Source organism: Chinchilla lanigera, unplaced genomic scaffold (assembly GCF_000276665.1).
Source record: "Chinchilla lanigera isolate Chin_1 unplaced genomic scaffold, ChiLan1.0 scaffold00002, whole genome shotgun sequence".
Classification (NCBI taxonomy): Eukaryota; Metazoa; Chordata; class Mammalia; order Rodentia; family Chinchillidae; genus Chinchilla; species Chinchilla lanigera.
In genome coordinates, this window is record NW_004955403.1 from 23,418,634 (window position 1) to 23,435,757 (window position 17,124).

The 17,124-nt window shown below is 36.8% G+C and overlaps 1 protein-coding gene across 5 annotated transcripts in view; it reads left to right on the forward strand.

Moving 5' to 3' along the window:
* The window catches only part of Sorbs2 (sorbin and SH3 domain containing 2), a 207,768-nt gene that overhangs the window by 122,747 nt on the left and 67,897 nt on the right, over positions 1-17,124 (forward strand). For 2 of the 5 annotated variants that reach the window (XM_013512888.1, XM_013512898.1), the window contains 3 exons: positions 3,066-3,092; positions 3,468-3,523; positions 15,103-15,241. In XM_013512888.1, the coding sequence (XP_013368342.1) occupies positions 15,148-15,241 (94 nt within the window). In that variant the 5' untranslated portion in view covers positions 3,066-3,092; positions 3,468-3,523; positions 15,103-15,147. Of the gene's footprint in view, positions 1-3,065; positions 3,093-3,398; positions 3,524-4,348; positions 4,988-10,802; positions 11,247-15,102; positions 15,242-17,124 lie in introns of all 5 variants that reach the window. The other 3 variants (XM_013512891.1, XM_013512906.1, XM_013512887.1) reach the window with 2 other exon arrangements.

The window sequence follows — 17,124 nt, forward strand, 5'->3', positions numbered from 1 at the left end:
CTGGTTAGATATTATATAAAAAAAGAAATAAATATAATTTGTCATTTTCCTGCCTCTCTGAGAACTTCATCATTTCCCAAACTCAAAAGGATTTGTCAAAATTAAATGAGGAGAGTAAGTAAAGAAAATTAATGAAAAGGTTTCTCATGCTACTTGGAAACACAGTAGGCATTCAATTAGTTGATTTGAATGTAATTAATATGTTTAAAATAACCTGGGACAGCACTTGAGCCCTCTAAAGAAGTGAGTTATAAAAACTAAAAATAATCATTCCAAGAAAAATGCAGGCAGTGACATCAATATAGTGTATCAGTTAAAAGGAACTTAAATAAAACCTGAGGGTAGAGAGTATGCTATAACAGTTGGGTATCCCCAACATCACCACATAAAAACCATATTGTTAGAATCATAAAGCTCGGGAGGATCTTTGAAAGCTACAGTCCAACACCTAACCCCATACCAGGAATGTCCTAAACAATAGGGTATGCTCCTTCTACCTATAAAGAACATCAACAGCTTCCAGCTCTCACAAGATCCCTCAGATGCAAAATGGAGAAATGATAAACCTACCTTATTCTTTCACTCTTAAATTTTCAGATAAAGAATGATCTCTACTAAAGAACACTAGGAATTAATGATTCTGATCCTTTGAATCTTGGCTGTTTCTTTCATAAGTAAATGGTCAATAATGTTCAAGATTTGGGGCAAAACTATTTTTCCCATGCATCTGCTAAACCATTTATCACTCAACTTTTTATTTTTTGTAACCTATATTCTCTTTACTTGATATATAGACCCAGGATACTTTCTGTTACCTTCTTCAAATCCCATACATCCTCCATTCCTCAAACCTCCCTTGCCAAGATAAAATAAAAACAGGGCAACAGTGAATGATATTCCTGTGGGAAGTATTTTTATCTTCCAGTACTTCTGAAGACTGTAATAAAATAGTAAATCGAGGATGAGTGTTCCAAGTACTCTATCCACAGTTTGTTTTATTTTAAAGAAATTTAAAAGTTCACTGCAATATTTTTAAAGAACCGATCACTTTAAAGACAAATGATCAACATAAGCTTCATTAGAGCACTGTTTCCTCCTGAAGTTTTACTCCATGGCCAGCTTCCTCTTGTCTTCTTTCTCTTAGTTAGACGATCTGTCCACTCTATTAGGGAAGGCCTCGGAGCAAAGCTCAACACTGCTAATATCTCATGTTTCTTGAGCACACCTGAGCTGCTGCTGAGTCTAGAGGAGCTGCCCTCTGACTCTACCACCACAATCCCCAGGTGTCACCAATGTGAAGAAACACCAGCCCTCTGCACAGTATCTGCTGGAAGAAGATTATTCCAGCTCATTCAACCTCCTTCTTCCCAGTGACATTCACACCCTTCCTGCTTCAGACATTTTGGCCCTGTTTCTCCATACCCAGCACGCACCTTCTTTTTTTTTAATCTCAGACTTTGTCAAATCAAGAGTAAAATAAATTCTCTATTCTCAAACATACAATACAAATTATAATTATTATTAGTGCTGTTTTCCATTGTTTTGCCCTTTGCCTAAGTCCCCAGATTCGTTCTTTGTCCAGGGTGTGGTGCTCTAGTGGTTAATAACGCTCTCTCCCTGAGTTACCCAGGCAGAATTCTAAAGATTGTTCTCTATTGCTGAGCCATGTTGGTTTACTTCTATAGGATCTCCATCATCATTTAGATTAAGTGAATGATGCCTTTCAAGCAGTTCAGCCTCCGTCAAAGCCTCGAAGTAGGGTCTAGTGAACATTTGGCATGTAATTCTTCAGTTATTTTTACTGTGTATACCCACTTTATTACTCCAATTTTCATTTGTTTGAGATGATAAGTTAACAAATATCATACAGAATGAGAATTTATTAGTCGTGTCTAACTCATTTGGCCTGGAGTCATTCTGTGGTACTTGTAGCTGATTTATGTGTCTTTTTCTCCCTTACATTTGGAAGAAAAACTTGTCTCAAATATTTTATCTAAAAATCAAACAGTTGCATTTGTCAGTCCATTTTTATCATTCCAAACTCATGTGTTTAGATTTCAAAATCATCATTTCCAAAACATTAGAAGGAAAACAAAGAGTCATTGAAATAACATCAATTTAATAATGGTCCTAAGGAACATGTAGAAGAAATCCAGAAACTGGACTGCAGGTTAAACTAACTGACCCCATAAGATCCTTTCCAAGGTCAAGGCTTTGTTCGTCTAAATGAAGATGACCATATGCTCTAATAGAACCAAGCCAAACAAGATGATCATCTCAGCGTGTATGTTTAATTACCAAGTGTGCATATGAAAGTTTCTTGACTGTGTAATTCCAATAAAATTGATAATAATATGTCTGTATGTGATTGAGCCAATTTCTGTCTGCATTACCAAAAGCTATTTATTACTACTGAAATTCATTTTCACAGTTTGAAAGCTGAACAAACAATGGAGTGCATTGTAACAACTCTCTCATATTTGAGTAAAAAGACACTTTTAAATGATAATAGGAAGAAAACAAAGTCTAGAAAATGTCAAATAATGTGGTAGGTACATTTGCCAATTTTTAAAGTAAAATATATACAATATACATATTCGTATATATATTATAGAAGATTCTTCTCTGTCTGACACAGGAGTTAAACATAGTCAGTAATAGCAGGGCTTTTAGCAGCTAAGGATCTGGTGATTTGACACTATGAAAAGTAACCAGAGTTTACAAACCAGATCCCTTATGATCCTTTAATTTAACATTCAGAAATTCATGTATTCATCTTGGGCAACAATAAGCTTAAAATTATACAGTTGCAACATTATTAAGAGGAAAAATTAATGTTTGATATATGTGTTAATTACATACTATAGTTATTTTTAGATAGATAATATGCCCATTGAAGTTAAAATTAATGCACAAACCTTTCATTACTATATTTAATGTACCCAGAGTTTTAGAACTGAGATAATGTCTGCAAAAATAATGTATGTGGTTCTTTGCCAAGTATTTTTACTGAAATGTTCATTTATTTCACCCTAGGATTAATATAAACCTTTTTTTTCTTTCAGGGCGTGATTCTCAGTCACCAGACTCAGGTACAGAAAAGACACTCTGAATAATGATTAAATTTGTTGTGAGGATTTTTTGACACATGTAGCCACATTGTTATTCTCACATTAAACTTAAATCACCTGCCTGGCATGCGCAAGGTCATGAGTTCGGTTCCTGGTACCGGAGAAAAACCAAAAAAAAAAAAAAAACTTAAATCACCTGCTAATATGTATAGTAAATTAAAATTCTAGTAAAAGCAGTTTGATTTTCAAAACAAATATATTTTCTTTGGAAAGTGTTTGAGTGAATGTAGATATTTTTGTATCCAATTTGTTTTCTCTTGATGAAAGCTTGGAGATCTTACAATGATCGAATACCAGGGACACTGAACGGAGATGCTACATATTCCTCTCTTGCAGCAAAAGGTTTCAGAAGTGTTCGACCAAACCTACAAGAAAAAAAATCTCCAACTCAGGTAACCCTGCATGCTCTTGTCTACACTTTGAAAACACTGTTATTCGACCACTGCTTTGGAAACTTTCTTAGAAATCACTTTCCCTATTCTTTTATGTTTAATATGTTTTTGCTTTTGTATTTGCTTTGTTGCTAGACTTGCATTTACAACATGGAGAGCAAGTTTTAAGTTTAAAATAAGTGTTTTATGAGCAGCGTTTGGTTTTAGTTTTTTTTTCTCTGAATAAGCTCATAAAATAGGTCAGCTTCTAACATAATGTTTAGGATGTATTCTAATTCTTAAAAGTTTACTACTGCTGTTTTGGATTTTAAAGGTATTTCAAAGGTCAGCAATACATTATGTATTTAATGAATACAGTTATGTATTCATTGCATAATGAGTACAGTTATGTACAGGATGTTATTGTGTTCATTAAAGGGACTCTTGCAGATAGGGGTAAAACTGTGTCACAAGAGTGAAGAATGCTATACGACAATGTGGTTAAACAAACCATAGACCTCAACATCTAAAAGTAAGCCAAGAGATTGTATTCACTTTTAATATAACTCTCAGGATGTAGATGAAGGCAAACTTTATAATCTATTCTTTAAAAGCAAAAAATTATATTCCCCTCAGGGCAACTCTTGATAGTAAATTAAAATGCACTTTAATGGGAATGAAAATGATTATTCAATTCAGCCAATGAAATGCATAGCATAAAAAGATATAATATAGCTTTACCTTTAAGAGCAGGGCAGACACTGGTTGCTTTTGTGACTAACTGTAACTTTCTCTCTGTTTTTCCTTCAACGTTATTTCTTCTTCCGGATGCTCTTGGCCATGTAGGCAGCCCTTCCACCAGCCAGAAAAGAGAACTTTCATAGCCCCTTGAAAACCAGTCACACACAGGGTGACATTTTAGACTCATTAGGAACAAACACACAAACTCCCTTCTGCACAGAGATTTTTACTAACAAAAAGCTTCTTTCAGGAACTATGCACTCTAATGATGATTCTAGACCAACAATTCTATACTCTGAAGAATCCAACACAACTATGTCATATACACAAAAAATTACTAGCCCAATACCAGGAGCTTCCAGCACGAGTCCTGCACCATTTTTTGACATCAATGCCCCATTCCTACAAGAGAACTACATGCAAGGTTCTCAAACTCAGAGAATTTCTACCTTGAAACTAACGCATAACCAGGACGCAGGAAGTGCCATTCCCTGTCATAATCCACAGTTCTCTAACCCTGTTGAACTTCCTTCGTTTTTCAAAAAGCCTTGCTCACCACCACCTAACCCAGTGCCTGAGACACACACAGCATCTCTCTCCATTCAGATAGCTCCCCTTTCAGGACAAGATCCTGAAAGCCACAAACAGCTACCTGAGCTTTCTCCAGAGACTACAAAGATACCTCTTCAGCAAGAGAGACAAAAACCTGCAGTTGCCGCGACCTCTCAGTCCTCAGAGCGCCGGGTGATACATTACACTTTCCAGTCTTCTCTTTGATGTGTACTGTACAGAAGGAAAGGAAAGGAGAAAGAAACTCCCTTATGATTTAGACCCCAGCTAAAATAATAAGTAAACATCTGAGCATTTTTATACACACACACACACGCAGATCTTTTACCTAGAAGTCATGTTTCTCCCTTTTAGATATTTATTAAAAATCACTAATGCACCAGGGATTTAGCTGAGCACCTCCAGTGCCTGCCTGGTAAGCATGAGGTCGTGAGTTCAATTACCAGTACAAAAAAAAGAAAATAAGGAAATCACTGATGGATCAGTTTTCACTTGAGACAGTGCAAATCACTTCAATATGTAAAGTATTTTTAAGTTTCAAGGAGATATTTTTCATATCAGATCTTTTGACAATTGGACTTAGTTTATTTAAATGCACAAAATCTCTTAAAATAATCATCAGTTATAATTTGTTTTAGCAGGAAACATTTATCTTAATTTCAAGTAGTGTTAATCCTCCATAATAGAGTATTAATTTTCACTGAAATATGATCAATTTGTCACTTCAGAAAATGTATCAATCAGCCTCTTTTACCCAGACTTTGACGAAGTAAATATTTCTACATGCATAAAATTCTCTCAGTGCAGTATTCTGCTTACATTTACTGTCTGTTTAGAAGAGAAATGTGTCCCTCTACTTAACTTCTTCACAAAATAATGTCAAGATAATTATATTATATTTTAAAACAGAAGTTTTTGTTTTGTTTTGTTTTGTTTTGTTTTGTTTTATGGGGCTGGGAATTACAGTCAGAGTTTTGTGAAAAAAAAAAAAATCCAGAAGTTTGATAACTCTCCTTTTGTGTGGTTTTGTCACTTCGCAGGCTAACCAGAGATAGCTTAGTTACACAATTCCCAGAATGTTAGCATGATGTGAAAGTTAAGAGTTAAGATCCTGTCACTTTTTTCACTCAACAAATATTTATTTGGGCACCTGCTAGGTGTCAAAGTTCTAGTTACAAAGCTAGATTTGAAGCCATCAATGCTTAAAATCTTGTATGTGTGTGTGGGGGGGTAATCATTAATAAACACTTAAGCAAAATACACACATTAGGAAGGAGTTATAGAAATACAATTAAGGAGAGATGCGAGGAGCACCTGCCATGTTAACCAGAGAAGTAAAATAGACCTCAGTGAAAACAGGACAGCTTTGAAGGCTGGAAGAACATTGCAGGCAGAGGGAACAGCTGGGGTCAAAGCTTTCAGCTGAAACATGCTGGACGGTTCAAGGACAGGCAGGGAGGCCACAGGTGGAGAGGAAGTGAAGCACAGAGTAACAGGAGATGAAGTCAGAAGTAACAGAAGCCAGATTGCAGAAGTCCTTGCCCATCATTGCAGGACCTTGACTTTTCTACTCAATAAAAATGAGGATCACTGAAGGACTTCGACACAGCCACTAGTTTTTCTAATTTTATATAATTTTCAATTTTTATTTTTATCAGTACGTGTCTGCAGTACATAACGAGTACATTCCTTGTGCGGAGCTGGGACATATACACAGCATATCTTAATCCTTTTATGCCTAGTGTTCCATTTTCTTGGAACAGCACATAACAATGGAACATAAAAAATTTTCTCTTCAAATTCTTGTTCCTCATATTTTTCTAGGGAACATATGAATGAGCTTTGGCATTAAATGGGTTATTTTATCCTCTTCTATTCCCCTTTTTCTCCTCTCCACATCTCTTGGTCATCTTCCCCTTTGCAAAAGATCTATATCTGTTTCTAATTATCTTTTATTTTGCTTTTTCTTTTACTTACATTTTGGGAGTCTCATATAAGAGAAGCCATGCGATATGTAAGCTCCTGCCACTATTATTTAACTTTTACGTTCTGACCAAATCATTCTAGCAGCTCAGTTGAGAACTCACTAGAATGGGGCAAGGAGGAGAGCAGGTAACTCAGCTAGGAAAGATAACAGTAGCTTAGGTAAGGAATAACTGTGGTCGGAAGCAGGGTGGAAATGATGGAGACGGTGAGAAATCCATATGTGTGGATGTATTTTGACAGTCAAGCCAGCAAGGCTTCCTGGCAGATCACACACAGGATGCACGAAGGAGCAGGAGGTCAACTCCAGTGGGAAGGATGAACCTGCCATCCGCTGAGCCAAACAGCTGTGGGTGGGGCACGTTGGGTACCACTGGGACGGGTGAGTTTAAGATGTCTCTTAGATGTCCACAAGGAAGGCAGAGTGTCCAGGCGGAGGAGAGTTTCTTGTCCGGGGGGAAGTCTAGGTTAGAGGTAAAATCGTCAGCTTCTGGATGACTCTGTAGCCATGAGGCTGAGATCACCAGGAAGTGAGCATGGAGAAGAGAGGAAGCCTGAGAACTGAGCTCAGGCATGTCTTAACATGAAAGGCAGAAACGGCCAGGAAGTCTAAAAAGATTGTCTCAGAGGGAGCAAGAAGTCTAGGAAAATGCAGCGTGCCAAGAGCCAAAGGAGGAGAACCCGTGAGCAGATGAGGGGGCCAACCGTGCAACTGCTGCTGTGAGGGCGAGTGCAGGATGAGGTCTGCGCACTTAACCTCGACTTAGTAGTGGGGAGGGGAACGTTCCGGGAGTGGGGTTGAGGAAGACTATGAGCAGAACACCTGGATAACAACCCTTTCGTGGTGTTACTAACATACGAGGCTTCATCTGTTATCCGCCCTCCCTGAACCTCAGTTTCTTCATCTATAAAATAGGACTAATAACGTTTATCTCAGAGAGTTACTATGAAGTTCAAATAAGGTAATGCACATAAGAAGCTGGATGTAATGTCTCCCTGTTCTAGTTCCCCTGTGACCCTGAACTATGGTAGGGACTGCGTGGCTGTCAAGATTGCCTATTAAAAAGATTTTTAGTAGGAGACTATAGGATGACCTTGTATCATTGAAATACAAGCAGTATAGCAGGCAGACCTTCAGTAAACTGGGGAATGCCAAGTCAGTCTTAGGTGCTGCACAATTCTGTGTCTCTTCTCTCTTAGTTTTGTCCCTCTCCCTATTTCAAGTTGTGTGTGAATTTCTGTGACATACTTGTTTCTTCCATTTGGATACCTAACATACAACTACCTGACTGGGACGTTCAGAATTATATAACAGAAATTCCCAGGCAGGAGGGAGGACCCATTTGGCCCAAGTCTAGTCCTGCTATTTCTCCTCCTATCCAGTCTTCTGGGGCCATGAAACTATGCTTCTTAGTACAGATGCAGCTGCTGGGCCCTTCTCCCCAGCCTCTTAGAAAAAGCTGTCAGAAAGGAGGGAGATGATGGGAGAACTGCAGATGGGAGGTAAAGCCTGATTTTTATATAAACCCACTCTAGATTTTTTTTCAGGTGAAGAAAATTCTTCCTCCTTCCCTTTTTCATGGGTTTTGTTTTATTTGTTCTTGTTTTGCCCCTCTTCTCCAGCTCTCCTGAGGAATCATACATGAGGTGGCTCCGTCTTCCAGCGTCTCAAGGGTTTTCCTTACTGTGGAGATGAGGGTCAAGTAAAAGGAGCCCGAGTCTGTAGTCTAAAAAGTAATTGACATCTTATGGTTTGATAGTTCAAAGCATCTGGGGCTGGCCAACCACTGAATTTTATCGTTTTAGCTATAAAACTTAAGCATGAAGTGATTCATCGAGGGGCATTTCACATTACACAGACACAAAGACTTAAAACTGTGAGCATGTCTGGAGGCACTGAGTGATATGGAATAGCGCTGGAAACCCTTCAGAAGAACAAATGAATGGATACAGACCATTCTCAGACACAGTACCGTAAAACCAAATTCACGATCCTATCGATTGCCTATGACCATGATGATTTCAGAAAAAACATGTTCTAGCTTTTGACACATTTCAAGTCGAAGGATATGAACAAATCAGTAGAGCCAAATCATTATATTTGTCCTAATTTTAAAGGGAAAAAAATCACACGAGCGGATAATTCAAATCTGTATTATGATTGATACCATTTAACAGAATTTTCACTTAGCATAAGTAAAACTCAAAAAATCCATTTTATGTAGAGACTATCAGAGTGAAACTCCATTACAATGAGACAGTCCAATAATACTATCCAAAGATTGTTTATACCTGAATTCCACTCAGGCTTGAGGCAAAATTTTAATGTACTAAACTATAATTATTATAGTTTTATAATATTGTAGCTTTACCTCCCATGAAACCTGTAATTACTATAAATATTTACTAATATAAGGCTGTGTTTGCATTAAGACATTTTATGTCTGGGGAATGAATATCTCTGTCAGTTAATCCTAGAGATTGTAAAGCTACAAACAGTAAAATAAAATGTATCACACCTACAATGACCATGGTTAAACAACAACAAAAAGAACAAATGAAATAAAAATGGAGCAGGCCATCTGTCTTTTATCTAGTGTTGTTGTTCTTAACCTTAGATCAAGGATGCACTTTAGGTTGTCTGTGAAACCCTGAAGTTTATGCAGAATTTTATGTGCCTGTGAATTTGTGCTTTTTTCCAAAGAAAAGAATCAATAACTTTCAACATATTTCTAAGAGATCTATGACCCAAAGAGACCTTTTTATATGGATTTTTAAAGTACTCAAAAGTCTGGGTAAAAAAAGGAATTAATGATGACTTTCATGAGGCCAGCAGCCTGCATGACATCAACTGTTATGAAAATCGTACTGGCCAGGAACACCAAATGGCACCACTTAAATCTTTACTAGGCAATATTTCTAAGTTTATACATTTCTTGCTAACTCATTCCCCATCTTTGCACTAATATCTCACTATGTTTCCAGCCATTTTAACTGAAACTCTCAAACACCAGAAACTGTTCTGGAATGCAGGAAGAATAAAGAGGGAAAATGCTTTAGAGTTTCATCCATTCATACACTCATTCATTCATGCAAGTTTGAGGCTTACCATCAGAGTTGACATTTGTGATCATATTCCCTCAAGGTTATAGCAGCGAGCTGCAGAAACATAATGGGCCATCATGTCCCCTCTGGCTGCCAGCAATCTCTCTGGCACGCTGAGCCTCTTGGGTTATGTACAGCTGTGGGGTGGGGGTGGGGAACAGTTTAAAACCTTTGTTTTCCCTGCAGTTTCTTTCTCCTTTACCTAAAATGTAGTACCAACAGTAGTTCTAACCAACTAGAGTACTTTCTAACCATTATCACTGGCTGGTTTTATTTTCACACATAGGTACCCCCATTTACACTGCTATGATATATTAAATTTCATTTCTTTTAGTATTTTGTAGTGAAATCAGAGAACAGATTCAATGAGTGGAAAGGAAAGAAAATAATTCTCTTTCCACTTAGTCGTTTTTAGTTTGATCCATGTTTAAATCCGTAAGTCAGGGGGAAATGAAGCAAATTGACTAATAATTTGGAGACATTTTGATAGTGTGGAAGGGATAGGAACAACGATGCTACAAGATGGCTCTTGTAAAAATCAAATTAATCATTCAACCAGCAGACAATCTGATAGCATTTCACTGTCACCAGGACAAACACTAAAACTTCTAGGGAAGAAATTCCATTATGTCAACCCTCTTGTGTCCCTACCCAAACTCACATTGAAGTGCTGTGTGAAAACTGGTCTTGTTCCCAGAAAACACTGACTGGATTCATTTTCTTCATGTTTTCATGTTTTCTCTGTGCTGCGTGCTTGCTACCTAATCCATGAATGTGTTTCTTTGAAGTGCTTGCAAATAAAACCCAGGCTTTTCCTTGTCTGCCATATTGCAAACCAAGAAATGTTTTTTTGTTACCTGGATAATTTATATCTTTTCTTATTATTTTTCCTCAATCTCAGCGTGAAAATCAGCACTTAACTGCCAGTGTGTTGGAGGTAAATGCTTCACAGACACACAGACAAACTGCATCAGAAGCCTCTTCTTCATGCCCTTGTCCTGCGATTCCATTTAACCAAACCACTTTCTCACCAGGCAGTGGCTCCAGCCCAGCATCAGCACCTGATGATCTGGGACCTTCATGCCTGTATAACCCTCAGAGCTTTCCCCACTGTTTATATAAACACCCCACCCCAGCTCTTGAACGCCTTATCCACAGCCGCGACACGGGTTCTCTCAGGACAGACTCCTCCCGCTCCGAGAGCGAGTCCTCCACAGCCATTCTGGCTGAGCTGCAGATGGGTAACTCTGACACCACTGACTGGTCTGAGACACCTTCCCCAACCTGGGGTCAGAGGTCTGCTGTGACAGATGGCACCATCTTAACCACCCCTGCTGCCACTCATGTAATTATTCTTCCTTCCTTCGCCTCCACCATTTTTTGAAAAGGATTGATTTCTTCTCTGCCATCTTGTTTTGCAGCTGAGCACTTGTGTTTGCATAGGTGTTGATGAGTAAACGGATTCTATACCATCTGTCAGGGAAATCCAATGCAGTCATTCTTATTAATCCTACTTTGCACTAAACATTTACTTACAGTCTCTTCATTCATTTTACAGTTACTTATGGTTATTCCAGAATGGTTTACTGTGTTGCTATGGTAACTTAGTTATACAGTGATTTGCCTTAATAAGAAGCTATCTCAGAAATTTAGATAAGTATATATCATAAATGGTTATGGTTAGATTACAGAAAAAGTCCAAAATGTTTCAAATTTTTTAACCTCGTATTAATAACTTACAGATAACAGTATTCCTAACCATCTGATATGTCTTGTGTTTCTCACCTAAGTGATTACTGACTGCATCATGCTAATTCTTCTCGCTCTTTCTTCATTAACAGCTGTATCTAATGATACAAATAACCTTAATCTACATTACAGAAATTTAGCCTTATGATTTAGTTGCAGTTATTCTTCCTGAGCCATTCCACGATAGAAATTTATTATTTTTTATTTCATATATCAATAATATGTCATCCATTTGTGGCAATATGTAAATATTTTCATGCATATTACATTATTAAGATATGTCTAGATTTTAAGCATTCCATAATAAATGACTTATAAATAGCTAAAATACTTTAAAATATTATGGCACAAATTTTCATTTACATGTGATATAGCAGTAGTGGTATCCATTTGAAAGGCAAATAACTTTGGATAAAAACAGGAATTATTTTCCTGAAACTGATATTATGGTAAAGTTCCAAATAAGCATTGTCATAAACCACATTTTACTTATGCTACATAGTTTCTATATTCTATCAAAGACAATTTTCATGCATACAGTAATGTTATAATAAGCCAGCTATTAACTACATGGCAATAAAAGGAAGTGAAAGACACTTTTGTGATTGACTTAATATTCACCCAATGGCTGGGTATAAAACATTTTCTTCTTTTTTTTATGAAGAACAATTTATTAACTTCAATCATATGACAAACACTGGCGAGTTCATATTTAAAAGGAAATCCTAATAAATCCTTTAGTAAAGAAAAACATGTTTTCCTTTTTATGTATTAAAGAGAAAAAAATAACAACAATAAAGACAGAATCAAAACAACACAAAACCAATAAAAACTATATGGGATTTCAAAACAAGATGATAGGAATTAACAATGGTTGTTATACTGCATAATGTTATATTCAAGAAAGTTGCTGAGATCACCAGAGGTAAGAATGCAAGACTGATCAAACAACTAAAGGAATAAAAAATGATTTTAAAAACATTAGAAATGATACAGAGCTTCACTAGACAAGATGGTAGAAATTCAACAATAGTTGTTATACTGCGTATTGTTGTCCTCAAATTAGTTATTCAGATTACCAGACACAAGCATGCAAAATTGGTCAAAAAAAAAATTTAAACATTAACTGTTCCTTTCAATAAACCAATAGACATCAGCAGGACAATTACGCCAGCTAAAACATTTTCCAGAGCTAGCACCACCAAAATCCTTCTCTCCTCCATAGATGACAGACAGCTCCTGGTACCACGTACTCAACAGGGATAGGTCCTTGCCATGTCCTACTGTGCTTTAAATGATTATTAACTTTTAAATACTTAAGAAATGCTATCAGGACCTTTAGCAAAAATAAAAATACAAAGCAGTGAAAATATATTAATATTTGTAATAGCCTTTTCAATTTTCTCTTTAGGATGTCTTTGGGATGTTCATTGGGATTCTCTTTGAGATTTTCAGTTATGTATATAGTTTTGTGTATACTAATCAGAGACTTGTAACAAATTAATTCTAGTTATCAGTTTATTACACATAGACCCTCCATAAGATAACAATTCACTATAAAGTATTTCCCAAAATTCTAATGGTATTATTTAGTTAGTAAAATCTTAATCAGTTTTACAAATACAACACATTTAGTGTTTTTAAAAGTCCCTAATCATTACTGGAACCATCAAAATAGAATTCAGAGCCAGTTTCTTAAGTTTACTATCCCTAGCCCCAAAAATCAAAATCCAAAATGCTTCAGATAATGAAATTTTTTGAGCACTGGCATGACTTTGTAAGTGGAAAATTTTACACCTGACCTCAAGTGATGAGCTGCAATAAAATTCAGGTGCATAGAATTTTCTTCAGGCTATGTGTATAGGGTGTATATAAAATATAAATGAATTTCATATTTAGCCTGGGGGCATTCCCAATATATGTCATTATACATATGTACATATATACACACATTTATATATAAATATTCCAAAATTCAAGAAATCTGCACTATTTCTTGTCTTAGCGACCTGGTGATCTTCAATTAAATGATTCTTCTACTTTTAACATTAATTATAATAATAACATTAAGATTAAATTTGTAAGGATCCACCAACCTTGATTTAGGCAAGAGATAAAAATATTCTCAAATCATTCCTCAGAGGTACACAGAGGCTCTGAAGCATCTGATCAGGACTGTGCCTCACAGTCATTTGATTGTCCAGTTCTCTTCAGCTAGAAGATTCCTCAAAATATAGTTGGCTATAATATAAGAGCAATTTTTCCAAGAACTTAAAGAAAGTACTTCAGAAGTACAATCCTTATAAAGAAATATGTATTGATTTTGGAATATATGGCTATTGATTTTAGAACATATAGCTATAAAGTAATGAAATTAGATTTATTTTATGTCATTGAAACATAACTTATTTTAAAGTCAAAGCATGGATATATGCAGTTACTTCTCTAGTTCAAGCTTGTTTAATAGAACTTTATTTCATTTCAAAACAAATAGAATGCGTTCACAAATTATGGGTCTTTATGTGCATGTGTTCTAAGAGAATTTTAACTAAATGTTCTGAACTAAGGTTCTGCTTCCTTTGCATGCATTTATGTAATTGCCATAATGCTGACTGTTGTGCTGTAGCAAGATAGTCAAAAACTCAACTTCTGTGAGTAAGTTGCTCAAATTCAGTTAGATATGTGAAATTATTATCTACCATGAATATCTACTATACCATTAGTACCAGGGTGCATGTTATAAAAATTATTAAAGAAGTATATGCATGACCCTCTCCAGGAAGAAACTTGAAGTAGCACTGGTGATGTAAAACACTCACATATCAAACAAAAATTATTAAGAAATTAGAGTACTAAATGTTGAAAAAGTCAACATTTTGTCACATCTTTCTGATGGTACTTTACCAGCTGTGTGACTCTTCTAGAATAAATTGCTCTATGATATGTAAGTCCAGTGAACTGTGTTCCTTAGGTTAATCACCTTGCATGGGAAGCGTTCATTCACTAGAAAACATCCCTAAGTCTGAGAACCAGCTCTTTTCCTCATCCCAGAGAGCATTCATCTCAAATACTGCATGTAAAGTAGTGTGACAGTGATCTGACTACTTAAGTCATGATCCCAAGAGCACAGTTGTCCTCTGCATTTATTTTGCAGTGGCTTCTGCTGATACCATTGGGCACCTCTGTTGGCAAAGTGGCATGCCCACTGGCCAACTGCTTCCATCCTTCCTAACCTCCAGCATTGCCCTCAGATGTATGAAAAAATTATTTTCAGAAGTAGAGAGAGAAGACACTGAAAACACGTACCCTGCTCCTCTGACATCAGTTTTTAAAATAAATAAAAACTTGGCAGTTGATTAGTGTCTTGTGATTGGAGGACTTTTTTGTCACCAAAGGAGTGATGTTGACAGGGAACTGTGTGCTATAACAAGATGCCTCTGCACTCTTCTCAGAGCCAGATAACAGTGAATGGCAACTCTGGCGGTGCTGTGAGCCCAATGAGTTACTACCAAAGGCCGTTTTCCCCTTCAGCATACTCTCTCCCAGGATCCCTCAACTCCAGCCTTATCATGCAGCATGGCAGATCTCTTGGTAAGTAATTTGGTCACCATGATTCCCATGAGAATGCAAACCACCCGAGAGAAATATAAGACAGCAAAGTGAAACAGGAGTGCTCAACACACCACTATTTGGTAATCCTTCCCAGGGAGGAACTGGGGCAGGGGAGTTCACATTGCAGAAGCGAGGCACCCAGCTATGCAGACAATGACTCCACCTGTGTCTCAGCCTGGAGATGTCAATTCTGTGTTTGAGGTGTAGGGTGAAACGAAAAATATGATACCCAGTTAGGGAGAGGAGCTTCTACACTATGCAGAGAATATATTAATTAATATTAATATTTTCCATTAAGGTCACTTGTTCTTTTGTGGAAGCGCTTCATGGTAGACCTTTCCTTAGTTTGTACGTCAAAGGAAGAATTGTTATCACAGATATGCTGCACAACAGGGGCGACTGCCTCACACAGTGGTAAAGCAGTATTGTACTGGCTCAGAGGCATAAATTACTATTCAAACTGAGGCCTTATGGCTATCAGTCAAGGAAGCCAAACAAGAGAAACTTAAGAGGTCCCTTAAGTGATGATGCCATAATTTTACTGAGATAAGTTTTCGCCCTTTGGGTATTAAGTGTTAGATAGAAGATATAGCTCTCCAGGGGGAAAAGTGAACATATGAGCATTTTAATTTTTTAAAAATTAAGCATATCATTTTGAAGCCTCCTGGAAAAAATGCTGTGTTATATAAAGGTAGAAACACTCTTATGTGGTAAAATATCTTAGCATATTTTTAAAAATAGGGTAATAAATATTTCTTAGTTTTTAAAAATGCAATTTTAGAAACCCAAAAGACTCTTTAGAACATCCCTAATAGAACCAACATACAAATTGCGAATGAAAAATTTTCCATGATACGAAGAAACTAGAAAGCTTCCAGAAGCAGAGAGGAAGGCAAGGAGAGCAGGTCTTCATGTGCTTCTCAGGAAAGGAGAAGGCCCATCCCCTGGCCACCACAAATCCAAAACAGACAGTAACTAGAATACAGAACTTCGCCCCCTCTGCCTTCCCAACATGATCCTGTTTGGAAAGAATATGATGCCCCTCGTTTGCTAAAGAACTTTTTATGTCAACATCCAGCATGAACTTGGTAGAACTCAGTTTCTAAGGTCACAAGAGCCTCTATCAGACTAAGTAGAATCAAGGGACTCATTAAGGAAAAGTCTAAATATACTTGTGCCCCCTCTAATACTACTCTTGGGAATCATCTATGAATCTGATAGTGATTTTAGAGTATAAGAAAGTAGACCTTCCTGTGCCAAAAATTTTCCCTCTCACAATCACACCGTAGTTTGATATTATACTATCACTATATCTAGATTTTTTGGTAGTGGAGCTATGAATTATCAGCACACCTGAAAATAAAACTTTAAATTATTCTCACCGCAACATTTCCCCAGATAAGCATAAAAGTGTGATTCTTTATCTCACTGCCTTTCTTAGTTTTCGTCTCCATTCTCAGCCCCTCCTTACCAAACAAAAAGATATAAATATTTGATTATAGAAGGACTTTGATCTTAGAGCACATCAGTGGGTACATTTTAAATATAAACCGTATTACATAGAAAAAAATCCTCTTATAAACATTGAACAAATTTCAGCTGGCCAATGCTGTGACAGAAGAAGAATTTGCAAGTCCACTCTGCCCTAGGTAGGCACTGTACTTAGTTGAAGATGAAAGATTGCAAAGATAAGACCATTTAAGAAAGTAGTCAAATAAAGGACTAACTTCCACTGCCTAACCTACAGGTTTATACAGTCTTATGAACCCGTGTGAGGAGCAATGCAGTTTGCTTAGGCTGGCACTTATGCACATAGTAGGTGTTAAAAAAATTGAGGCTAATAGAAATACTAGCATATAGTT